General features: G+C 40.9%; 1 protein-coding gene across 2 annotated transcripts in view; it reads right to left on the minus strand.

Moving 5' to 3' along the window:
- ank1b (ankyrin 1, erythrocytic b) overlaps window positions 1–17,138 on the minus strand; it is a 73,449-nt gene extending 56,311 nt beyond the window's left edge. Inside the window, exon 1 of one of the 2 annotated variants that reach the window (XM_072455247.1) lies at window positions 16,698–17,138. In XM_072455247.1, coding sequence (XP_072311348.1) covers window positions 16,698–16,823 — 126 coding nt within the window. In that variant the 5' untranslated portion in view covers window positions 16,824–17,138. The remainder of the gene's footprint in view (window positions 1–16,697) is intronic. The other variant, XM_072455248.1, reaches the window with a different exon arrangement.
- Between the last annotated feature and the right edge of the window lie 10,491 nt (window positions 17,139–27,629).

Consider the following 27,629-nt stretch of genomic DNA (forward strand, 5'->3'; position numbering starts at 1 on the left):
CCGATCCGCCTGTCGATCTCACGCTCCATCCTTCCCTCACTCGTGAACAAGACCCCGAGATACTTGAACTCCTCCACTTGGGGCAAGGACTTCCCACCCACCTGAAGAGGGCAAACCACCTTTTTCCGGTCGAGAACCATGGCCTCGGATTTGGAGGTGCTGATTCTCATCCCAGCCGCTTCACACTCGGCTGCAAACAGTCCCAGTGCATGTTGCAGGTCCGGGTTTGATGGAGCCATCAGGACAACATCGTCTGCAAACAGCAAAGATGGAATCCTGTGGTCCCCAAACCCGACACCCTCCGACCCCTGACTGCGCCTAGAAATTCTGTCCATAAAAACTATGAACAGAACCGGTGACAAAGGGCAGCCCTGGCGGAGTCCAACATGCACTGGGAACAGGTCTGACTTACTGCCGGCAATGCGAACACAGCTCCTGCTCCGGTCATACAGGGACCGGACAGCCCTGAGCAAAGGGCCCCGGACCCCGTACTCCCGGAGCACCCCCCAAAGGACACCCCGAGAGACAAGGTCGAAAGCCTTCTCCAGATCCACAAAGCACATGTGGACTGGTTGGGCAAACTCCCATGAACCCTCGAGCACCCGATGGAGGGTATAGAGCTGGTCCAGTGTTGCACGACCGGGACGAAAACCACTCTGCTCCTCCTGAATACGAGGTTCGACTATCGGTCGGATTCTCCTCTCCAGTACCTTGGAATAGACCTTACCTGGGAGGCTGAGGAGTGTGATCCCTCTGTAGTTGGAACACACCCTCCGGTCCCCCTTCTTGAACAGAGGGACCACCGCCCCGGTCTGCCAGTCTAGATGCACGGTCCCCGACCGCCACGCGATGTTGTCAACCAAGACAGTCCTACAACATCCAGATACTTTAGGTACTCAGGGCGGATCTCATCCACCCCCGGAGCCCTGCCACCGAGGAGTTTGCGAACAACCTCAGTGACTTCAGCTTGAGTGATGGATGAGCCAGCCTCCGAGTCCCCGGTCTCTACTTCCTCTTCGGAAGACGTGACTGAGGGATTAAGGAGATCCTCAAAGTATTCCTTCCACCGTCCGACGACATCCCCAGTCGAGGTCAGCAGGCCTCCACCCGCACCGTAAACGGTGTTGGTGAGGCACTGCTTCCCCCTCCTGAGGCGCCGGACGGTTTGCCAGAATTTCTTTGTTGCCGACCGATAGTCCTCCTCCATGGCCTCCCCGAACTCCTCCCAGGCCCGGGTTTTTGCCTCTGCGACAGCACGAGCCGCGGCTCGCTTGGCCTGCCGATACCTGTCGATGACCTCCGGAGACCCACAAGCTAAAGTGGCCTGATAGGCCTCCTTCTTCAGTCTGACGGCATCCCTTACTTCCGGTGTCCACCACCGGGTTCGGGGGTTGCCGCCACGACAGGCACCGGAGACCTTGCGACCACAGCTCCGAGCAGCCGAATCAAGAATGGAGGCGGAGAACATGGTCCACTCGGACTCAATGTCCCCAACCTCCCCCGGGACATGGGAGAAGCTCTCCCGGAGGTGCGAGTTGAATACCCTACTGACAGAGGGCTCCACAAGACGTTCCCAACAGACCCTCACAATGCGCTTGGGTCTGCCCAGTCTGTCCGGCTTCCTCCTCCGCCAGCGGATCCAACTCACCACCAGGTGGTGATCGGTTGACAACTCTGCCCCTCTCTTCACCCGAGTGTCCAAGACACGCGGCCGGAGGTCAGATGACTCGACAACAAAGTTGATCATTGACCTCCGGCCTAGGGTGTCCTGGTGCCACGTGCACTGATGGACACCCTTGTGCTTGAACATGGTGTTCGTTATGGACAATCCGTGGCTAGCACAGAAGTCCAATAACTGAACACCGCTCGGGTTCAGATCGGGGAAACCGTTCTTCCCGATCACCCCTCCCCAGGTGTCACTGTCATTGCCCACGTGGGCGTTGAAGTCCCCCAGTAGAACAACGGAGTCCCCGGTCGGTGCACTGTCCAGTACTCTTCCCAAGGACTCCAAGAAGGCCGGGTACTCTGCACTGCTGTTCGGCCCGTAGGCCGCCACACCAGCGAGAGACCTGTCCCCCACCCGAAGGCGGAGGGACGCCACCCTCTCATTCACCGGGGTAAACTCCAACACGTGGCGGCTGAGCTGAGGGGCTATAAGCAAGCCCACACCAGCCCGCCGCCTCTCCCCGCGGGCAACACCAGAGAAGTGGAGCGTCCAGCCCCTCTCGAGGAGATGGTTCCAGAGCCCAAACTGTGCGTGGAGGTGAGGCCGACTATATCTAGTCGGTATCGCTCAACCTCCCGCACAAGCTCAGGCTCTTTCCCCCCCAGCGAGGTGACATTCCATGTCCCCAGAGTTAGTCTCTGTGTCTGGAGATCTGGTCGCCGAGGCCCCTGCCGTCGACTGCCGCCCAGATCTTTCTGCACCGGCCCCTTATGGATCCTCCTGCGGGTGATGGGCCCACGGGAGGGCGGCCCCACGTCGCTCTTTCGGGCTGTGCCCGGCCAGGCCCCGAAGTTTGTGACCACCTTCATAAAATCTAAATTAATGAATGGCAAAATAACGTTAATTTGACAAAAACAGACAGATAAAAAGTACTTTACATGTAGGTGTACTTTTGGACTAAAGTTTGAATTGAAAATACTTAATTTTGCTTCAAAATTGTCACAATTATTATTTTCTTTAGTTCTTACAATTATATTGTGACCTGAATAATCACGTTTGTTGATTAACTGAATAATCTTGACATCCCTAGCTATAAATATTAGAACAAGCTATAAATATTGGAACTGTATTCAACAGCGTGCCTTATGTTTAGGAGAAAGTACGATATTTAAATGTAGAAGAAATGTGCCTTGTCAAATGATTATCAATTATTTATAAGTCTTCTTGGCTCATTCACTTTTTCGGTCCACAATAAATACACTACAGACATCATTGTGTTCACAAAAGCAAATACATACCACACAATGGTGGATTAAAATGGTTTTGAGTTGAGTTCCACGGTCACATTTAACATAAACCACACACACCACAGGTAATGCTGCTCCTCTCTAAATGAAATAGAAGAAAAACAAGCTATACTAACATCAGTGATAGTATTTTTCTAGCTCTCCGGTCTTTAAATAGTTGCCCTTAAATCCAAGTCATTCTCTCACGTCTGAAGTTTAAAGTATGACCGGGTTGATATATGTAAAGCTGGTGTTCAGTGTCAGGATGCGTGTTCACGGCCGAGGAGGAGCAGATAAATGTGCAGAGGGGCGTGGTGGTCCGCAGGGGAGTGCTGCCCCGTCCCGCTCCTGACTGACTGACTGCCAAATCTGCTGTGTCATAAATCAGGAGCACTGCATAGACAGTGCCAGAGCAGAGGCGCTGTACTGCAACAAATACACGTCCAGGCTCGGTTGGGTTTCCAGAAAACAGATACTAATGGATTCTTCATTTAGTATCGAAACTGGATACTCATTTGAATACGTATTGTTGGTGAAAAAATTGGGCGTTTCCAGAAGAGTTTAAATAAGATCTTGATCTATTACCAAATTTTAGAACTATTAGAAAAACATCTATTAAATGACCTTCTATTGTCTAAAAAAAGGGTGGCTTAAATTAAAGGTATGACGTTCATAGTGATATTGAGTGCCCGCTGGTGGTGCAGTGGTTCATTGCACCGACTATTTGCCGAATGTCTCTACCTCTCTTTCCACGCTATATCTGTCCTGTCAAATAAAGCATTCGGACCAGAAAAGCTCTTTTTAAAACAAAGAAAGAAAACTGTATTGTATTGAACGTTGATCTTTTGTATCTAAATGGAGTCTAAATGAAGTTTATTATCTTAGTTGACATAATATTGAACGTGTCATGACATTTGATTGGTTGCAAGAGTAACAAAATAAGCAATAAGAAGAGAAAACCATTAAAAAAAAGTAGAAAATTAAAAAGTAGTCGAGTACAGTGTAATTTTCTTAACGAATTGGCCACATAATTGGGGCTAAATTACTACTGAAACAGGTAAAATAGTCGAAGTCAGTCATATAAATCAAGTCAAAGCTATACGCAGATTGAGGTTACTATCAAGAATACTATCAAGTCTTTTAACCTAATCTATTATGTCTTTTTTAGCGAAGCAGCCACACCCATAGAGCCATGAATGTATCTGAGCCTTCGTCAAACCAACGGCCCACGAGCCTGACTGAGGCTGACATATGCTCCTCACTGCAGGACATAAAGTCACACAAGATGCATGTGTCATCGCTTTAGCCACAGAATGGAGTGCAGCGCTCGCACCGCAGAACGCCACAAGGTCACCACACCAGCATCGGTCAATAGAAGTCTGTTCTTGTAGCAAACATGCCATTTTCCTACCTCTTTCCAACAGTCTGAACATCTTTTCAATCCTTGGGTTTGTAGAAATCGCAAACAAGCACACAGTGGTCAACCAACGAAGCAATTAAAGTACTCGTGTTATTTCATTATAACACGTTCTATCATGTTTCTTACACCGTTCTATTCACATCCCAACCACATTATCCAAGTTAGCGTTAAGACTGTGGGCCGATGCTTGTACTAGGTTCTCATAATGATTGAACTTGATGTTACCTGAAGAATATTTGTCAGCTACATAACATATTTGGATTAGTTTTGTTGTAAATGATTGGTGTTTTGAGGATAAATAAGCATGTACTTTAAGTGTGCTCTGCAACTCTTGACAGTACTAATCAATCAAGTATGAAAAAGATTGGTGCCTCGTTAGTTAAGAAACCTTTAATCCCAGAGAAAGGTAACTGTTTGGAAAGATCTGACCATATTAACATAATATAATTCACACTGGTAACTTTTAAAGACGATATATTATGTATTTTTTAAAGTATTACATATTGAATAATGGAAATAATGGTATAGTTTCGCAATTGCAAGCAACAGCGTTCAGATGTTTTTATTTTTGAAAACAGTGACATTTTGAATCATAAGTATCACTCGGAGCTTGAATTTTTCTAATAATTGCAACAAAGTGATGTGGGCGGAGATAGGGGGTAGGTTAAAACTCAAGCCCCAAATGCAGTGCAACATGGGATTACTCAAACACGCATGAATCAATCAATCAATCAATCAACATACAACCTTGAGTAAGATAATGATGATGGAACAAGGTTTAAAAAGCTCATTAATGCTCATTTTGCATAATGAGTCCCTTTTAAAGTGATACAGAATGCTCACCCGCCAGAGGAGAAGGGTTTTTAAAGCGATATGTAGCGTGTATATGTTGTGACATAGTTGTTGAGCCAGTCCTACTGAGCTGTCTGTGTTACTGACAGCGGGTCATCACTAATCACTCGGCGGGAGCGGAGTCATGCTAGCATATGACACGCTGAGAGAGGGGCGGGGCCAAGAGGGACACAGGAGGAAACGACGAGGAGTAAAGGACAAATACTGATGCAAAAAGAGGGTCAGTCGTACCCTAGTGTTCACTTTTGGGACATGGGCAGTTTCTTAAAATAACTATAACACTGACTTAGTCCATATGGTGTTGTTGGAAGCCTCGCAGTGTCATTATGGTGCGTCCGTTTCGGCCGACCACTCCCAGGAGCAGCTCGATACCACCAGCAATTGTGAATTCTGTGGAGGTTCGACTGGGCGTTTCTGCCGCAGGAACGCTATTCATCAGATGGACAAATTCCTGATGGGAGGGTCAGGGTTGAGCCGCAAGGTCCTTGAAAGGGTTAACGCAGAGAGGCTGATTTTGAGGAAACATCATCCCCACACGCCAAACAAAAGATGTGTAAAAGGACCAAGATTAGATGTATTTATATCAGGATATACAGTATGCAGGGAGCCTGAAGTCAAATTGAATACATTTTAAAGACTTTTTTTGTTCTCTTTTTAAAAAATTAAGACCAAATTGAACATTTAACTAGATTTTATGTGCTTGATTATTAAAAGCAAAAGAACACTGCCCTTGTAAGTCAGGAAAGAAAAACTAGAGATAATAATTCAACTAAAGGAAACAAGTATCAATAGGGCTGTGAAATAAATCAAATGATTTGTTTTTCAAATGAAAATCTTCACACGAAAACTAAATAAATAAGATAAGACTCATACCTTAATTTCAACTGAATTGATAACTTTTAAGACCCAGTAGACACGCTCTTATCAAGGGGACTATAAAGTGAATTCCAATGGTAAATCTGCAAGTTAAAATACTTGTAAATCAAAGTTTATATCTGTGTGTATTTTAGGGTTGTCAAAGTACGTATAAATACTATAGTATCGAAACTAGATATTCATTTGAGCACTAAATTTGAGTACTAAATATACATTTATGACACAAAAATGTGAGCTTTATTAGTACTAGTATAAGACCACAATGTTTAATAAAGAAAGTAGAATTTTTTTTGCTGAAAATGTCAGTTTTTTCTTTTCTAAAACTTTGACATAAAAAATATGATCCTTTTAGTATCAAAATCAGCTTAGCATCGAGTTTGAAATTCGACTAATGTGCTGTAATTGAAGTGTTATGTGTGTATGGACAGAAAAAAGCATTCCCAAGTAATCCGACTACTGCATTATTGATAGGAAAATACTGTGTAGTCCTAGATTTGAGATGTATAAGAAAAAAAGGAGCTAAAGAGCTCCTTGTCATATCTAACAGAGTAAGTAGGTCAATGCAAAAACAGCAATCTTAAGCGACAAACATGTTCTCAGACGTGATGTAAGAATTTGTAATGCATCTGTCTAAAATCACGCTCCAATCAAAGAGTAACAATGTAGCCGACAACACGGAAAATAACCAGGGGGAATATGGAACACCCGTCATTTCGCTGCACAAATTAGAGTAACCTTTCTTCAAACTCGGCTGCAGGTGAACTCGGCTGAGTGCCAGCGGAACAGGTGTCATGTGATGTACAATGATAAGTCTAAAGCCCGGGCTATAACGACTCCTATGCACCAGGGAGAGCTCAAAATAAGGCCCAGACACGCTGACACACTGCGTTTGCTGAGAGAGCCACTCGCTTTAGAGGGCCATCAATACTATTCATCATTCGGCCAATGATCGTGGGCATAGTTTCTTCTCATTGACACTGAAACAAGACCGTAGTACAGAACAACTGCTTATAATACAGTATTTGTGTTTCATATCTCACATCCCACATGAGCAATGTTAAAGTAAAGCACTTTGAATTACTTGCCTTGCCTTTATGTTTTAATCCAATATTCTGCATGCCACTTCAGTTCAATTCATTAGATTGCTGAAATAGTGTAGTGTGTTAAAATAATATGAATTTGGTGTACAAATAATGTTTTCTTTCTCCATTAAATATCAACAATAAATTGGAAACACATGGACAAAAATATTATTGATTCAATGCATTATAGATTAAATCATAATGTTATGTCTTGTCCCACTCATTATATTTTCTATTTACTATTGTTGCCATAATAAGTGTCACAAATTACTGTGTGAAAATATGGGGGATTATTATATTTTTCAAAGTTAAAAAAGGCATATATAATGCTCAGGCATATAAAAAAATAAATAAAAGTAATACAAATTTGATTGTATTTCAGTTTAAAGGAGTTAGTCTATATATATATGGAAAGCTCCACACAGTAATTAACACTTTTTATATTGTATAGGCCTATATTGTATTTAGTTCAAAATTTGCATGCAAAAATAATGAGTGAGAATTGGTTAAATTCTGAAGGCAAGGAGCGGGTGATGGGATCCAGCTTCAACAAACTAACACCTACTCATCTGATTAATGCTAATGATGATAACGCCATCGCTCAGTTTGCACTGTAATCAATCATCTGCATTGATTTCCTGATAGGTCTGGTTAAACGTAGCGACCTGTTTAGCCCGTTACAGGCGCGCATAGTGATGATGCAGAGAGAACCTGAGCTCCTGGATTAAAGACATGATCTGATTATGCATGCCATGTGAATATTCAACACAGACGGATGTTTTTCGCCTCACCTTGGGCTTTCCCGTGGGAGCAGAGGTGCAGGGACCAAAGTGTAACCCCAATCACCCTGTGTCAGCCGGACACTTTGTCTTGAGTCGATGAGTCAGGCTCCATGAATCATTATCGTCCAACCACAAACACTTGGCACAATGTTTAACAAAGATAAAAATAGACACAGCGTGAAACAAACATACAGTGCCTCCCATAATATTGGCACGCTTTACAAATATGAGCAAAGACGGCAGATACAAAATGCTGATCGTTTTAGTCAAAAAAAAAAACCTAAAGCAAGAACAAAACATATGATTATTTATGTATTTTAATAATAGTTTGGATAAGTACATATCCAAACCATACTCAGTGATGAAATCACAAAAACAAAATATTGAATAAAAATCTATTGCTAAAATGGATTGTATTTTAGTTGTAGATAATATTGTCTTTTATGACTATGAAGCACTTTGTGACTATAAATATAAGCGCTCGACAAATAAAGTTTACCGGTACTTAAGTACTAAGCTTAAATGCTAAGAATGTTAATCAACATACAAATGACTGGAAATACCAAGTCAGCCTTTAGTGAGAAAAGATAATTTTTTGTTCATATCTGCTGCTATATCTTGTACTTAAGTTCAGTGAAGAACCTTTTGGACAACACCAAACATGCTCTAAAACATTACCATTGAAAATCTGCTCATTTTTATTGGTTCTTGGGGTCAAAAGGTCTCTGAAACACAACACAAACTAAAACAACATCGTCACAGTTTTTATCAGTGTAGCAAAAATAGAGGAGGACACTGTACTTTTGTCCTTGTGGCGTGCAGTGTCCTATGCCTGTCCTTCATCTTCATGATATCATCACATAAACGTCCCGTCTCTAATTTGAGCTGGCCATCAGAGCCGTGAATGAGGCTTATGCCGGGGCAGTGAGTGCATGACTGGGCTGATAAGAGATGTTAACGGCGGGTGTAATTAAGTCACTGGCTCTTGTCCATGTTCTTGTGACTTTGGTAATAAAGACGACCAGGAAGTAAACAAAAGAGCAGCGACAAAGCAGCGACGCCAAACACGTTTCACCAGGGAAGTCATTACAGTGTGCTCCAAGTCATTTAACTCCTCTGTCATTAATCCGGCTTCTGCTAAGACTAAAGCAATCATCATAAGACTTCTGATGACTGATTGGGTTAAAACCTCATTCCATGCCATTTAAGCCAACTGTAAAGCGTTTCCAGTACAAGGCACAAGTCATGCAAGAATTGATTAAAAAGAAAAGAAAACAAAGAAACTTAATGTTAAGCGGAGCAAAATCTTGTTTGAAATGTCCCAAATCGGATTTTTCTTTACAATTTGAAAGCCCCTCTTTACTGATTTGAAGAATGGGTGAATTGCAAAGGGCCCATTTTCCTACAGCTGGGTTTCAGATGACATCACATCATGCTTGGCCAATAATATTTTAAAAAAAGATGGGGGCATATCCTAAAATACAGGTTTTTTTGTAACATAGCAAGTTCAAGGGTCAAGCCATGCCACCAATAGAAATGATCAGGTTAAGCATTTGTGAATTTATTGTTGTTGTATTTACATTTTACAACATTTTATATCAATTTGTTTGCTGAAAGTTGAATCTATTTGAACTGAGTCCTACTTGACATATTCTTTTTTATTTATTTAGTGTAATACATTCATATTCTGATTTATAATTTATTTACTTCATTTATCCATCCAGAGACATTTTTTAGAGCAGCATCAGACAATAAAGTAATCACACAACAAACATGGTGGAGCCCATTCATAAATATGTGGTCTAATTCCTTTTTTAAAAGCGCATAATAGGGCTACAAAGAGCTACAAAGAGTTCAACTGTAGATCATTATTTTCACATTATCACATTGCACATTTCTGAAAACAACCAATAAGGGGACAAAAAGACAACAAACAAATTAGGGATGGTTCGATATGGATATTTAAAGCTGAGCCCAATAACGGATATGTGCAGATACCGATATTGGTAATGCATTGACCACTAGGCCCACAAATCTATTACAAATCACAAATTAACTTTGGTGACAGAATGTAGCAGAATGTATTTATCTGAGTTATAAAATAATTTGTGCAATGATTGTGTAAACATAAAGACACATCTTTAGCCTGTTTGCACTTCTACTTCTATTTTTTACTCATCAGTCAAATTTAAAATCTGATGCACAAACAGCAACAATCCATACTAAATCAATAGCCTGTGGTCAGTATGACATTATGGTAAAGCAATAGCTGTAACATCATGTCTCTTAAACTCAATCAATTATAAGCAGAAGCTATGACTCTGGAAAAATGACTGAGAAAATATGACAAGCACTTCTGTAAAGCTGCGTTCGTGCGGGATGCCCGAGTTGGACGCGTGTACATTTGAAGGCAGATGTCCAGGACACCCTGGACACCCGTGCAAGGCGTCCAGCGGACATGCGCAGTGGAGGAGTTGTTTTGTTTCCCGGTTTTGCTGTTCTCTTCGTCTGATGACAGACCAGATTGAGAAAGTGGCTCTGGCCGCCTTGGATGCACGTCCAGGGCGTCCGCGGCCAACACTCAAAATGCAGGATTTGCGCTGCAAAAACGCTAAGAACGCATCGCAAAAACGCTGGATGCCCAGGACACGCGTGCACATAGACTGTGAATGTACACTGGACGCTTTGACGCAGCAGTGTGAACAAGGCCGTAATACATTTTCAAATATCTTATTTACACAAGAACATTTTGGTTGCTTATCTTTATTGTTTGCATCCTGGTTTGTGGCTCACGATGCTTGAGGCAAGAGTGAAGAGTGAGCCTCTGCATGCTGAAGTGACTTCAGCAGGTCCGGGATTCGAAACGGCAAATTAATGGATTGTCTCTCAATATAGGCTGATATGACAGGCTTTTACAAGAGGGACTTCATACTGTGGAAGTGGTTTGTTGTATTGATCAAAACGCTTTCAAGCACCTTCTCTATTGTGTGCTGCAGGCCACATGAATTTACCTTTACTTTGCTCTTTTAAATCAAAAACAGCATTGCTGGGAAATACTGAAGTGGTGAGAAATGAGAGTAGAAGTGTAGATGTAACAGTGACAGATGGAGCTCATTGAGAAAAGCATCCAGAGCATGGAGGAGGAACAAACATAGACTACACTCTTATCCATGCGCCTTTAAAAATTGAATAAGCAAAGCAGTACTTATTTATAAGTGTGAATTTTCCAGCTAAGTGCATTTGTATCGAGGCTTTTTCCATTGACTAAAGCATCTGTTGATTTACACCTAATATTTTGGATCCAACATTCAAAACACAGATGTAAAAGTAAAAAAAAAAAAAAAAACATGCAACTAATTTCAAATAAAAAAAAATACACAAATTGTCCATGCTCAGTGGAAACTGCTTAACCAAAATCCTCTTCTAAATTCTTCCAATGTTTTTTCTTTTTAGTTTTTCCAGTATTTATGTCTTTTTATCGCTAAAAAGTCAATATATCAATATTTCAATGGTAACTATTTGGATCTACTTTAACCTTTAAGCAGCAATGAGAAAGTCTTTTAATACTGGCTTTATGCATTTTTATTGTCTATGTAACATTTTTAAATCCTACAGGTTTGACCTTGAATCTAACTAAGTACGTAGCTGTGGGCAGAGATAGGGGGCAGGTGAAAACGGACATTTTCTGTTTTCTCAAGTCCCGAGTGCAGGACAGGATCACTCAAACATGCATAAATCAATCAAAATACAACTCTGAGTAAACTGACGATGAGGGAACATTTTAAAGAGATATAAAGTCGGCTTTACATATAAATAATGAATAAAATACTGCTCCAGCTGTTTTATAGTTGTTGTTCAGACAATTGCAATTCAATCATGAGCCTCTGAATTATAATAAAAACAAATGTGGACACTGATGGATTCCTCTGCTATAGGGAGTCCTTCTAATGGTTCTTCACACAGAAACCTAATTTTCTCCCTCACATATTGGCCATTAGCTAACATGTTGTGAAAGTCTTTAGCTTAGCACATGGAAGTGTTGGCGTCAGGGCGTGCCTCGGTGCATTAGTGGGCTGATGTGGATCACACCAAGTCTTCAGACCTTGAGAAGCTCTAATTCCATTACATAATTCCATGCTCAGGTCTGTGTGTGATGGCGCATATCCCAGTGTAGGGCAGAGTGCCAGCCGGTGTCTGTTTCCCTCTTCCGCTAATGATTTTTAGAAAGCGCTGGCACACTCCTAATGTGCTAAATCAACCCATTAGAGAAATATTTTTTATGTTGATAGTTAAGTTATAAGTCACACATGCAACTAGGGATGTAACAATATACAATGTTTGTGTTATTCATGATTTGACACCAACAGAGAAATCCTTCATTCACTTTCATTCTCACTTCCTAATAGATTACATTCCTCTTGAGTGTGTCCAGTTTTATGAACTTTATGATTGATACAGTTAATAAACTGCCAGATAAAAAAGCACTTTACATTTAGGTTTATCTTTTTTTGGGGAATAGATTTTTTTTTTTTGCTTCAAGGGTTATATCTACTTTATATATTTTGATATTTGGAGTAATCACGACTAACCAAATAATCTCGTGAATCTTCAGGGATTACACTACTTCCTGATCGAGGCCAGTAATCTAATTCCCAACACCGTGGTGCTGGTGGTGGCAACCACACCTATGCAACGCCCTTAACCACTGCACCACCGGCAAGCACACTATGAGCACAGCCAATATGTGTATGATTAGTGTATAATTTAAGGTACATGATGTGAGTTTTATGGTGGGGGAGCAACCCCATGCTCTTTACGGATGTTTCAGTTGAAAAACACACATTCTTATGAAAGCCTTTCCATAGATGGAAAGATGGATAGATCCTGTCACACCTGCTTGTTTACATGGAGACAGATCATGTAATGCCTTACTGTGGGACAATCTGGCAATGGAAAAATATAACTTAATAGAACAAGTAGAGCCACAACCAGTAAAGTTACACAGTGCACATTTAAGGCCTCCGCTCAATATCAAGTTCTCAATCCAAGTCTAAAATACTACTAGTCCCATAAAGAGATTTGTTCAATTTGCATTATAAACCTATCAAGACCTAAAAAGCCATTATTATGAACATTGTTTCAATAGGGATTAAAATAGATTACAACATCAGTGAAGAGGTTCATTGAACAACATGAACACAGAGCAGCATGCTCACTCCCTCTCCTCTCTTTAAGTCACACACACTTGTACAACTTGGTACAATCTGAAACGTGGACACATCCATCTCATCACCTCTTGATCCGGCTCTTTCCTGACACACTGTAATCACCATGGTAACATTTGTCACCTCTGACTGCCTACTACATGACCCCAGGGTCACGATAAACTTTGTGCCAATAGATTTACGGCAGCGACTCCTCCCTCTGCATGTCCACGGGGCCGGCCTTGCTAACTATAGAGATGGATCTCCAGATTAACTGGGCTCCGCAGCAGACTACATCAAGGACAGCTCATTGAACAAAGCACCTCTAATATCAACATACATAATGGTGGCACTGTGACGGTCAACAAATCATAAACGTAGCTCAAGTAATTGTCATTGACAGTTAAATCCTGCTTTATCTTAGGCCCACTGCTATTGTGTCATTGGGCAAGACACTTCCCCACACGGCCTGTAGTATTTTTATAGTTATGTAATTGCAAAGTGACCTTGAGTATCGAGAGAATGGCCACGTTCCACAATTATAACTATAACTATAAATTATACCACTTCACGTCCCATTGAGATTACAAATTTAAAAATATAATTTGTTCCCTGTTACAGACCATAGCACACAACTTTCAGCATAACTTTAAACTAACCAGTAGGAATCAGTTCTTTTAGTATCCATTCTTTTATTTCCAAAGCTTTCGGAAATTATTCCAAGGTTGTGGGTGCAGAATATTCAAATGCTACTTTACCAGATTCTGGATAAAGAAAATAACACTTTCTACAGTTGTTGATTAGGAGCTCAATCATAAAATAAAAATAAGGCCAGACTTCCTCAAGTTAAAGTTGCAATATTTCAACATTCATCATCTTCTCCATCGCTCTTATCTAAAACCTTCTGATACTTCAGATCAAATACGGGACAAGACCAAGATAAGGGTGCAAAGAGTCTGATAAATATCATACATCAAGGTCCAACTCTTGATTCCCCTGCGTTTGTTTGAGGATGCACAGATCGGGGCCAGCAGCAGACAGTGTGGTGTGTGGTGGAGCAGGTGCTGGTGCAGTTGTGGTGGAGATGGATGAGAGCGGAGTAGTGCTGTAATTCAAGTCACCAGGTAAATATAGACCGTGGCTTTCGTCGGCTGGGCTGTTTGACCTTGGTTCGGTTCTGCCCCATTTTTCTTTTCATACTCAAAGGGGTTAAAACATATTAAAACACCAGATCACACATATGCAGTATTGTTTGTCTCAAGTTTGAAATAATCCTGCAATCTTATCATTTTCACAACAAATGTTTTCTAAATGGGTGTGGCGTTTACCAGAGGGACAAGCCCATAACCTCTACATCTTTAATGCAGAGTGTTTTTTCTTGACTGAACAGAAAACCGATTTATTCAATTATTATAAATCAGATTTGAATGTGCATGGCTTTACTGCATATGAAAGGTCATAGTGTAGTGGAGTTTATCATCTTACCGGCCCATTGAAGCTCATATTTATGAGCTTTGTGGTCACATTTCATTGGTGCCTCGTGGACTCGGCAGAATGATAAAGATGAAAAATAATAACCACAACGTTTTTCCTCATGTTGAAAGATTGATCAAGTTTTGTCTAAAATAAAATTGGTTTCAACATTAGTTTTTTGAACATGAAAAACACAGCGTTAATCACTGTAATTTAACACAAAAACTGACCACTTTATTCCTCCAAAGTCTGAAGTCTGCTTCACGTGCTTTAACTGACAGGATTGGTCGGATCTCTCAAGCTAATCATTGACAATTTGAAATGATTGGATCTCAATTTGATTAATGTTATTTTTCTATGTAGCTAATATTCACAAAACTGAATAACAAACAAATAACAAATGACCATATGGTATTGTTTTCATCATCAGTCTAACGCTTCAAACCAAACAAGCATCTATTAATGTTATTAGATTGTTCAGTAGCCTTTTTGCTCTATACTGACGTAAAGCAGAAAATACTTGGTCTTGGGTCATTGGGGTTGGGTATTCACTAGATGACGTAAGTGGAATAGAAACCCTAAAGCCCTCCACACACTGGAAATACCACACTTACGCACACATTATACTCCGTCTGTAGAACAACTAACAACTATTGTAAGCACTCGCCTGAGGGAAAATCTCTACGAGAGCTTACCACCAATCAACAACGATTCTAGCCTTAATTGCCTTGAAAAAACATAAATATATATTGTATTAATCTCCAAAAAAAGTTCAGTGAGTAAATAAAAAAAACCTCACAATTTTACACAATTAAGCCATTGTTAGTCATTCATGTAAACGAGAACATGTAAAGATTGGCGTAAACATCCTGTGTGTCCATTCCATACAGCCACAAAGGTAAAAGCTATTTATTAAGCATCTTTGAAAACATCTAGGCCAAATGTAGCCGGAATCCCCATGTTCACACCAGGCTTTACATAAAGACTAAAGCTCAGACTTTTGCAGTTCTGTGCCTTCGAGCACCTTATTCAGCAGAACGAGGGGTGTGTTCCAGGGCTTTCTTTGCCCATTCTAAAATGACTGTCCAGCCTCTCTCATCACGTGATACGATCTCAGCTTGGACAGGAGCAGTCAACGACCTTTGAGAAAGAAGAGCTGCTGCTGAGTGAGACTTCATAAAAAAACACTATGAATCTGATTTTCTTGTCTGCTCCACGACAGATGTGATTAGAGACTAGTTCAATAGCTTGTAAAACTGTAAATAAATAAGAATATTAACAAAAAGTTAAAATAAAAATCCAACACAAAAATTAGAATAACTGAAAGCAAGTCAAGCTTTGTGCACATTAAATATGCATGCTTTTAAAAAACTGAGCAAGAGATGACTCTTCTTTTTTTATTTTTTACAGCTAAAACCTACTTAAAAGGCTTGCATTCACCAACACCAGCTGATGAATGATGAATTATTTTAAAAATCATGTAACTGGCTGCACCAGTGGTGCAAGACAGCACAAGCAAATAAAACGTGCTCCAAAGGCACAGCTCCAGAGCAGAGGAGGGAGGGAGCTCTGAGAACTCTCCTGTCTGTCTACCATTCACCAGTGTTTTCATATTAAAAGGGTAATTATAGGGAACATGTGATAGTGCATCAACAAGTGTATCTCCCAGATCTTCCTCCATTTTACATCCCGTAATGAAAAATATGGGAGCACACACGAGATCTAAGACACAGCTATGTGAGGAAAGCTTAACAGGCAGAACATGTTCATGACAAAGTCAAGACACAGGAATGAACTGTCACAAAATGTTCTTCATAAATCTGGACCTGATCAGCCTCTTAGCGTGTCTTCACTGTTCATAATATATTTGTCTTTTCTTTGGCAAAGCATTCTCCACCTGCACAAGACAATGTGAACCCCACACGGCCGCAGATACACAAGAAGTGTGTCATTAAAGCTGTCATCTGCATCTTAACACTGCATCACAGTAAGAACGAGAGCAGCATGAAAAAGACACGGCAGGTGGAGGGATGTCTCTGGAGACAGTCAGTCATACCTTGCGTCTACGGTCCCTGGATCGATTCCTCTTTTTGATCTTCTCCTCCTCCTTCTCCCGCTGCTCCGCGGCCGCGGCCTCTGCGAGGTCCTTGGTCTTGCGGAGCTGCTTGGCAGCTTGCGCCATGGTGCCTCTCTGGTGATGCTGCTGCTTGTGCTGCTTGTGCTGCTGTCACCGCGGCTCCAGCCTCCTGTGATGTGGGCCCTGACTCCTCTTCCTGTGGCCCTCTCCCCTGATCCCCTCACTCCCTCTCCTCTGACAGCCAGCACCGCATGTGCTCCAGAGGCAGAGAGAGGAGTGAGGGAGGACAGAGATGCTACGGCCAGATAGCCTCCAGCACCTCAGACAAAGATGCTCGAGCTAGTGGCGGGGCTGGTGCATGGGCTGGTGCTGCCAGTGCCGCGGCTGCTCCTGGTACAGTCAGCTTGCACTGCGCTGAATGTGCTCCCCTCCCCCTTCTCTCGATCCTTCCTCCCTCCGCTCGTGCTCCTCTCCTCTCCTCCCTCCTCTCCTCGTCCTCTCCTCCCGCACAGAGCAGTCACGCAGTGTACTCATGACGATGGGAATTTGCTGCAGAGCTCATTCAGCAATCTGTTTTACATCTTTCTTTTTCTTGAAATAGATCTACTTTGTTGGGTTTAAACAATATCTGTGGCTGTGGCGCACATAACTCATTCATCACAATATAGGGCAGCAGCCTCTCAAACATCACGTCTTCTCTCCTCCCTCCTGGACGCAGATGAGGAGACAGGAGAGTGAGTGAGCTGGTACAACAAATGTGTGTTTCTTCATCCTTTTCTCAAGCAGTGCCAGAGGTTTGCATTCTCTGTGACAGAAAAACAGGTGGGACAGTGAGGTACAAATACATACCAGTTTGTGCTATGACCAAAGTCCAAACAACATACGTACTATGTGTTTTGTGATAATGAACTGCCCATTTCCTCTCCTCTCTTTGCATTCATTACAGGAGCTCAAACATAAATGTTTGATGCATCTATTTAGTGCCAGATCAGAGAGCCACACTATTGTATATTTACATCGTATGAGTGTTCAAGCTGAATATTTAGTTTGCTAGTATTTAGTCACACATGTTTAAAAAAAATGTTTTTACTGATTTTCTGAGTCTTTTTGGCTTCAGGGTGGATCCTTTTGTACATGTTTTAAGTGACACATATGCAACCTCCACACTGAAAGGCTCCATATGACCCAGGATTCAATGACAGGACCTTCTTGCTGTGTGACAGAAGTGATAACCACTAACTCACTGTGCCATCACCTAATGAGCAGGAGGAAGTCTCAGTCCAGTCTGTTTAATGCTGAGAGGTGTATTCAAACAACATTCAGACTACATTTCATAGACATACATCACAAGACAAAAAGTAATTAAAGATGCACCATGTAACTTTACCACATGCCTGTCTGTGTTTTTTCTATGCCTGGAATTGTCCATAGTGTGACTTTAAACATGTCTCCATAGAGATGAGCAGACACTAGCTTTTATGTTTTGCACTGGCCAATGCTGTTGTAATGCAGAGGTCCAGTCAAGAGTGTGCAATGTTTTAGGTCAGAATTATGTTGCTCATTGTAGAATTAAGGGTGAATCTAAGCAGTAATATTGATAATATAGAAGATCCATGGCAGTAACTAGTGACAAAGTGTTTGTGGCTTTTCCTTTTTCACATGGCCACCAAATTTTAATTTTAAATACGTTTACAGAAAAACAGAAAACCAGGTGAAAAAAACTCCCAGGAATTTAAAACTACTTTAGCTTGTAATAAGATTGTGCAGATAAAGTTTACAAGTAAGTACAAACATTAACTTATGTCTTGCAAAGTATATCTTGCTTATGTCAGAGCACCACCTGGTGGACAATATGAGTACTGCTGGGTGAGAGCAAACTCCATTTAACTCTGAAACTGATTATAAGACATGGCTTGAATACGAATAGCAGTTTCCACACTAAATTATTACTAACAGTAATAAAGTATAAGTTAACATATATCTGGTAATAAATGTTTGTTTCAATTTGATTTTAATAAATATGAGCCTCGATCAAGACAAATGTGTTGACTCAAAGATACAGAACAGCCACATACCATTAGGACCAATGACTTTAGCCCCTCTGGAGTCTGGAGGATCTGGTTGTCTTTAGAAACACAACCAAAAAACACTTTTGCATGTTTTACATCATAATCAAATGTTTCTCCAAAGGCAGTTTAAATGTGGGTCATACTTTATAAAGTATATTTTGTATTTTCTTCTCTACTTACTTCCATCTGTAATGTTTTTTCTGAACACAAAAAGACAACACACCTCGACAATGGAACAATGTTGTTACATATTGGCTCTACTAGAAGCTTACACTTACACACTTTCACCTCTAGATGTCAGTAAAGGTTTGTATAAGCAGTGTAAAGACCTTTGAACATGTACTGAGGCTCAGAATACAAAACCCTGCATTAAAATGCATTTTACATTATATTATAGAGTTAACTATATGTTTGTTTGTTTGTTAGTTAGTTTGTTTGTTTGTAACACTGTTTGTTCAGCATTTGTATATCACTAAATTGAGGAAGAGATGCACTCACTTTCTTGTCATTTTAAGCCTTCATTGTTCGATCAAGGACCGCAGTATATTCCTTTTATTGAAGAAAGTAACTCTATTATGAATACCATGAAAGGAAAGGTAACTGTACCAGAATACATGTATGTGTATGTGTATGTATTAGTATTCTGAATACATATTTTCTGTTCAGGTATTCAGTTACTTAGCAACACTGCATATACGTTTACACTAGTACTGAAACCATACGCACTCGTTTTGTATTCAACATGTGATCTTATTAGATCCTATTCAAATGAAAACATCAAATAGGTTCTTCAAGTCAAAGGTTTAGACAGTTAAATATATCCTTGGAAAAACAGATGGCAAAATTTGATCTGAGCAATTGATTTATCCTGCACTAAATCTCTTTTTGTAATTGCGTGAGCATTTTTCAATAAGAACCATTTCTCATTGGAACTTTATCTGCTCCAGTCGCTCTGAGGGCATTTCAGCACTGGAGGGCGACATTCAGCTGGCAAACTTCCAGAAATAATCCCCGAGTCACTCCTGTGCAAGCCAAGATGCCTCTGTGCTGCCTCTGTGCTGCCTCTGTGCTGCCTCTGTGCTGCCTCTGTGCTGCCTCTGTGCTGCCTCTGTACAGCCTCTGTGCTGCCTCTGTGCTGCCTCTGTGCTGCCTCTGTGCTGCCTCTGTGCTGCCTCTGTACAGCCTCTGTGCTGCCTCTGTGCTGCCTCTGTACAGCCTCTGTGCTGCCTCTGTGCTGCCTCTGTGCTGCCTCTGTACTGCCTCTGTGCTGCCTCTGTACTGCCTCTGTACTGCCTCTGTGCTGCCTCTGTACTGCCTCTGTGCTGCCTCTGTGCTGCCTCTGTACTGCCTCTGTGCTGCCTCTGTGCTGCCTCTGTACTGCCTCTGTACAGCCTCTGTGCTGCCTCTGTGCTGCCTCTGTGCTGCCTCTGTGCTGCCTCTGTACAGCCTCTGTGCTGCCTCTGTGCTGCCTCTGTGCTGCCTCTGTGCTGCATCTGTGCTGCCTCTGTGCTGCCTCTGTGCTGCCTCTGTGCTGCCTCTGTGCTGCCTCTGTGCTGCCTCTGTGCTGCCTCTGTACTGCCTCTGTGCTGCCTCTGTACAGCCTCTGTACAGCCTCTGTGCTGCCTCTGTGCTGCCTCTGTACTGCCTCTGTGCTGCCTCTGTGCTGCCTCTGTGCTGCCTCTGTGCTGCCTCTGTGCTGCCTCTGTACAGCCTCTGTACTGCCTCTGTGCTGCCTCTGTGCTGCCTCTGTGCTGCCTCTGTACTGCCTCTGTGCTGCCTCTGTACAGCCTCTGTACTGCCTCTGTGCTGCCTCTGTACTGCCTCTGTGCTGCCTCTGTACAGCCTCTGTGCTGCCTCTGTACTGCCTCTGTACTGCCTCTGTACAGCCTCTGTGCTGCCTCTGTACTGCCTCTGTACTGCCTCTGTGCTGCCTCTGTGCTGCCTCTGTACAGCCTCTGTGCAGCCTCTGTGCTGCCTCTGTACTGCCTCTGTACTGCCTCTGTACTGCCTCTGTACTGCCTCTGTGCTGCCTCTGTACTGCCTCTGTGCTGCCTCTGTGCTGCCTCTGTACAGCCTCTGTGCTGCCTCTGTACTGCCTCTGTACTGCCTCTGTACTGCCTCTGTGCTGCCTCTGTGCTGCCTCTGTGCTGCCTCTGTACTGCCTCTGTACTGCCTCTGTACTGCCTCTGTGCTGCCTCTGTACTGCCTCTGTGCTGCCTCTGTACAGCCTCTGTGCTGCCTCTGTACTGCCTCTGTACTGCAGCAGCTTCCTGTCAGTGTCAGAGAAGAGAAATGCAAACATTCTCTCTTTGTCTGAAACACTGACGAGGACACTCGCTCACACTGCACTTCTGCAGCTCGAATCATAGTCTCCTTTTCCACTTGTGAAGGCTTCTGGTGATGGCATAAGACCACGACATGGTCATGAATACACTCAGCCACACGGGGCATCCCCACACCCCGTGTGTCTGTCCTGTGCTGCTGCCGGGAATCTGCTCAAGAGTTAGGTCATGAGCTGAGGGCACAGAAGAGCATGAGTTTCTCTGATCCACACTTACAATAAATAGTAAGAATAAGTGTTTGTTTTGTAGAAGTTCTGCAAAGCACTGCACCATTAGAAAGAACAAGGCAGGTGTAGATTGTGGAATGTTCACAAAGTCTACTTTAGTGTGATATTTCATTTTTGTTGTCATTTAGACCCAAGGTAAAGCCAATCTATGATAGAAAATAACAAACTTAAATCAATGAGTAAATAACACAGTCATTAACGTGAATATAGAATGAACTTGCATATGGTGCACAGGAAATGAAGTGGTAAATTCTGAAGGAATAGAAAGAGAGACACAAGAACCACTAGATCAAAGCAAAGGAGTTGTATTTAGATGTTGGACCATCAAATACTACGGTATCAAAGGTTTACTGTTTGAATATTGATAGAAATGTTTTGATATTAAAAGATTCGCTCTGGAGATTCATAAATATGTTTTTTTTAAAACGTTATTTTTGTAGGCCAAAGTCGTCCTGCTGTCCCATCGCCCACACTGCAGAGACAGGGGTACAGAGTGCTCAGAGCAGGCAAGGGAGGGGCACATTTTGGGAAAGAGTAAAGTGAGCTGCACTGCAGCAACTGGGCGTTGGCTCCTCACGAATTGGGATGAGCAAATCAGAGAAACTAAAAGTGTAAAGACACAGAGGAAAGAACAAAGCACACAACATAAATTACTATTGTATTTCAGATAACTTTGTCCTCAGTGTTCTCTGCACATTTGAGCTCATGTGATTGTTTTTCTACTTTTAATGGTAAATGAACAAGTCAATCATGATACATAACAAACATCCAAAATATAATCTATACAATTCTATGAAGTTTTAATTCACTGATCCTGGTTTGTCCATCGTCCTTTGTCCTTTGGCCTGGCCTGATGTCTTATAAGGCTCTCATCCCAGGGGTCATCGAGTCCACCCCCGCTCTCCCTCAACTCTGCAAAACTATAATACAGTTCTGCTGCTTTTTTTCCTCCAGCTAATACACTGACTGTAGCATGTAGTCCCATATATATATATATATATATATATATATATATATATATATATATATATATATATATATATATATATATATATATATATATATATTATATTGTACATCTAAAGTGTACAATGCTGTCTGTAATGCCAGATGTTTAGTGAGGAGAGTGAGGAGAGTGGCTAAGTGTAGGGGCTAAATAAGGACAGGAGCAGCCACCATAGACATGTTGGTCCCTGCTCTGCTGTACAGAGCCATAATGTGCAAGCGAGCAGCTCTTATCACCACAAGAAGGGCCATAAAATGTTTAACGCTGTAAGCATTTCCACCCTGATTGTCTTACCTGTTACATTTCTCTGTCTCCGTAAACCGGCACTTTACCACCTGCTTTGTCACTTCCTCGTTGGTTTTACTCTGCTCCTCTCGTCTGCCTTGGCCGGGGAACTGCTGTGTGAGCAGGGAGGATATTTGCTGCAGCAGACGAGGAGTAATTGATAAGGCTGCTTTTGCGATCAGGAGAGCTGTGTTTGCTTTTAACCAAAGACCTGCAAGATGAAAAAGAGCAAAGTATGATATAAATGACAGGTCTGACTATAGATCACAAAAGTATTGGAGTATGGCTGACTTATCTTTCAGAGTAGGGGTGGGTTATATTGACAAAAAATAAAACGTCAATCTTTTTTTGCAGATTACACTACACTTTTTAATAGTTATAATTATATATGATTGATACGCTTGATATTATAACTTAGCATAGCTCCAAAACAACATTACGATATTAATCCTTTCTCAATATATCTCCCACATCTACTTCAGAGTACAGGAACTTAATAGTTACAATTCAAAACTATTAGGCAAGGCAAGTTTATTTATGGAGCACAATTGTATACAAGGTAATTCAAAGTGCTTCATAAAACAGGAATTTGACTTAAAAAAGGACTTAAGATCCTAAACAACTACTAGCTAATTCACAGATGTAGGCCTACTCCTGTACGGGTTTGAAGTAAGCACTTTTCCCACCTTGACAAAACTACAGCAATTAAAACCATTTTAAGGACCACATATTACAGTTTAGGTTCAGTTTTCTTGGTTTTAGTTGTCGTTTCTTCCATTCTACCTCTTCCTCTCCAAATTACCTCAATTTTTAATGATGTTCTGCTGAAGCCAGAGCATTTGAAAATCTGCCAGCAAGTACATTTGTACTGCTAATCAATACATGGAAGTTTGCTAATTGAAAATAACCAAAAGGGGCAATAATGACTAAGAATGCATTTTGCCACCATCCAAAATTAAGTCTATTAATCAAATGACTAATCATGAAATGATACATATACATTTTTAAGTGTATTTAGTAATAAACTATTATTTATTATTTCAAAAAAATCATGTTTCTGAATTTAGAGCTCCACCCACATGGCTGCAGAGGGAATTAAAAGCTTTAATGTAAACTCCTGCCTTTCATTTCACTGTAGCAAGACAACAATATGTGTGATCTTTTTTAACCCAAATGTATGACGTGGAGTCTGAACTTTTTGAATAATCACTAATGGGTAGTATGGATTTTGATTTTGATTTACTAGAGCAAGACTCGACCAATACCCACAAAGAAGAATTGGAAAAAGAAGTGAAGATTCATACTTTTATGGCAACTAGCCGGGTGCTAAAGTGGTAGTGCTTCTCTAACCTTCAAGGCACTCAAGGTGCTTTACTCACCCATTCACACACCAGTTGTACGCAGACTGCGGGACAAGTGCCTTGCCCAATGACACAACGGCAGTATCCACCTGATGCACACCGCCAACCTCTGCGTCTGACCCATGGATGTATTATATTATCTGGATAGGGTACGCCCCCTCTGCCTCTGGCTCCAAATTGAGTAGTGGCCACTTCGCAGAATGCAGCCTTTTGGTCGGACCATTTCAGGAGTTCGGCCTCTAAAATTACCAAACATGCTAAATTGTTTTTAGTCTAAAAATAAAATAGAAGGAATTTCACTCTTCAACTGTTTCTAAAATACTTAAAAAATACATTTTTAACCTCCCGGTGAACGGTGTACGCGCACCGAGCGCGCACGTAACCCTCATGAACGAGCCTCAAAAGAACATGTGACGGAAACTAAACACAAACAGAAGAAAGTGACGAGACGAGACCACGATACACGTAAGTTGTGTTTGTATGTCATTCCTCACGTTTCACACATCGTTCCATATGAAGTGTAAAACAACGATTACACAGTTAACACGAGTTAACACAAGTTAACACGAGCTAACGTAAGCTAAAGTTTAGCTACACAAAGATGCAACAACACGTCGTGATGGCTCGTGCTTCTGCAAATAAATAACTAATTATTTCTCTTACTAAATGTTCTAAGAGACAAGAGGTTATGCATAGATCAAGGAAAACTAGAGAAAGAAGGGAAATAAAGTGATGTTTGTATTATGTGCTATAAAAAAATAACCAATAATTCAAATATAACCTGCTATAATGGGTCATATCTTACATATATAAATGTAAAGGTGTTTAAAAGTGACAGTGCTGTACTTACAGGGGCTGAGACGACATTTGAGGTTTTATTACATATTTCATAATGAAGTGTGCTGTGTTTAAACAAAGCACACGCTTGTTTTGTATAGGAATGTCATGGATTTACTTCCATGGAATATGTAGAGATTTAGCAAACATGTCAGTTATGTTCTAACTTCTAAGGTTTAAACTTATTCATAAATAAATTAATTTTGGTTCTAGCTTTAAAAATTAATGTGAAAAGAGGAACTTTTGTGTTACAGAGCGAAATGTAAATCTGTCAATAACATATTCCAGCTTTTCTCTGTTAAATGTGCAGAATATATCAACGTTCTAATGAGTACCTTTCTCATCTTCAGAGTGCTGACCAGTGAGTTTAGTCTGTCTGTGCTGACCAGAGCTCTACAGGTCACTACAGGTCACTGCAGGTCACTGCAGGTCACTACAGGTCACTACAGGTCACTGCAGACCTAATCACTGCAGACACAGAGTCATCTCAAGTAAACTCCTGACGACTCCAAAGCAAAAGGTATTTTAATAATAACTTGTGCCTCGACTAAAAGTAAACAGTGTAGAATCAGTACTTTGAATTTATAAAATGTCTGTTTTGTTATGACCAAAAAAACTAAATGATAATTGTTCTTCAAAAGAGACACTCCTGTGTCACATGTGTCTGTGAAGCAGCTTCAGGACAAACATATGAAGTGTATGTTATATGACTTTTATAAATCTAATACATATGAAGTGTATGTTATATGACTTTTATAAATCTAAACATATGAAGTGTATGTTATATGACTTTTATAAATCTAATACATATGAAGTGTATGTTCTATAACTTGTATAATCTAAACATATGAAGTGTATGTTCTATGACTTGTATAATCTAAAGCTGTGACATGTTCTGTTTGTCTCTGTCATACGATGGAGCTGAACGGTGCAATTACTGAAGTACAGAAGACTGCGTAGCCATGGAAACAAAGTCTTGTTAAATACTGAGATATTCAGTATTTAACGCAATAATGTCACATTCATGTGCATATAACTGATGTAAAAAGAGTGTTTATTTTACCATTATTATTAGTATTATTTTGTCTTACGCTGTTTTTATTTTATCTTTATCTTTATTTTCCTCCTCCATTCCTTATTAAGGTATGAGAGGTTCTGTCTATAGGAGTTTTTGTTTATAAGAGTTCTTCTATTAAGATCGATCTATTAAGAGTGTTTTTTAAACTTCCTATAAGTTTTCTGTCCTTTTCCTCTGTATCTACTGTGTTGCAACAACGACATTTCCTCATGTGTGGACAATAAAAGAATATCTTATTTTATTCAGTTTGTTCTATTTGACTTATACAGGTTGTTTTATCATTGTTAATATTTTTATGTTGCACTGAATCACCAAAGCAAGTTCCACTGTTTGTGAATTCTTTTCTTTGACAATGGCAATACATTTTCTGATTCTATTAATGATGATAATAATAATGAACAGTACACAGACTCCAAAACTCCTTAATAAGGGACTCCCACATTGTAGCTTTAAAACTCATTGTAGCTTTAAAACTCAACTAAAACTGGCTAAAATCAATTTATCATTTAAGATATTCCTTTATTGTCCCACATGGGGAAAAATATAATCAGATATGCATTTATTGAACAAGTTCATTCATGTTCATTATTCGTATTAAATACATTAATAAACAAATGTGTTTTGTATTTATTAAAGATTGACATGATACAAAAACGACACAAAAGGAAATTGAATATAATTAAATACTGCTTAACTCAATTATGTAACAGAATCGATGATTATATTTTATATTTCTTCTCATCTGATTAAAAAAAATGCATATTGGCCAAATTATACTATGTAAATAAATAACTGAAAAGTTAATAACAAAATAAATACCCAAACCAAAAACTACAGAAAATGATGAGGACGTTATTCCACCTCTAAATGTAATTCATTGTCATTAAACCAGACTTTTTATCTTAACACTTCTTTATAATTCTCTTAAATATCAGAGCTTTACAACATGATACATGTATATTTATAGATGGATATAACAATTCATCATTATACGTTACGTAAACAGACTATTTCAAGCCGAATTATTCCAAAAGTCCGTGTTGACTCTTCTCAGTCTTTCACGCTGCTGTGACGTGCGCGCTCCCGACGCCAAAGCCTCACGGCGATGACGTCACAAAAGTGGGAGGAGATATACCACTGTTCAGGAAGTAATGCGGAACTAAAAAACTTTTTTGGAACCATGCGCCAATGAGCAGCTCCATAGGTTTCAATGGCGGCCATCTTGGCTTCCGGGGGCTTGGTCTGACCACTCAACACGGGAGTCGAACCGCCAACTTTCGGATCAGAGAACGGGCCCTCTGCCAATGGATTTAGGATATCTATTCTCCTTGCCCTAAAAAATGACCACCCTCTTTTGCCAAAGGACACAACAACATGAGGTACTATGCACTGGTCGTAGCAGCGGTTGAACCAACTTCAAAACAGCAGTTATTCTCTTACACTCCAGTCTATAATGAGGCCTGTAGACTATGAGGTCAAATGTTTCTGCTGTGATTTGTGTAATTCCCTCTCACACAACGTGGACAACATCAGCGACACAGAAGTGGGTGATTTCAAACACTAGACTGGTGATATGATACTGACACACAATACTGTAAAACCAAGCTCTGATCTTGTGTTTGGAGGAATCTATTTTCACTACCATCAAGCATGACCTGCAGAGGCCTTTAGATCTCATCAGTATTTCAAAAAAGTGCTGACAATGT

This window comes from Eucyclogobius newberryi, unplaced genomic scaffold (assembly GCF_026437365.1).
Source record: "Eucyclogobius newberryi isolate DKJ021-1_F unplaced genomic scaffold, fEucNew1.0.hap1 SCAF_2, whole genome shotgun sequence".
Classification (NCBI taxonomy): Eukaryota; Metazoa; Chordata; class Actinopteri; order Gobiiformes; family Gobiidae; genus Eucyclogobius; species Eucyclogobius newberryi.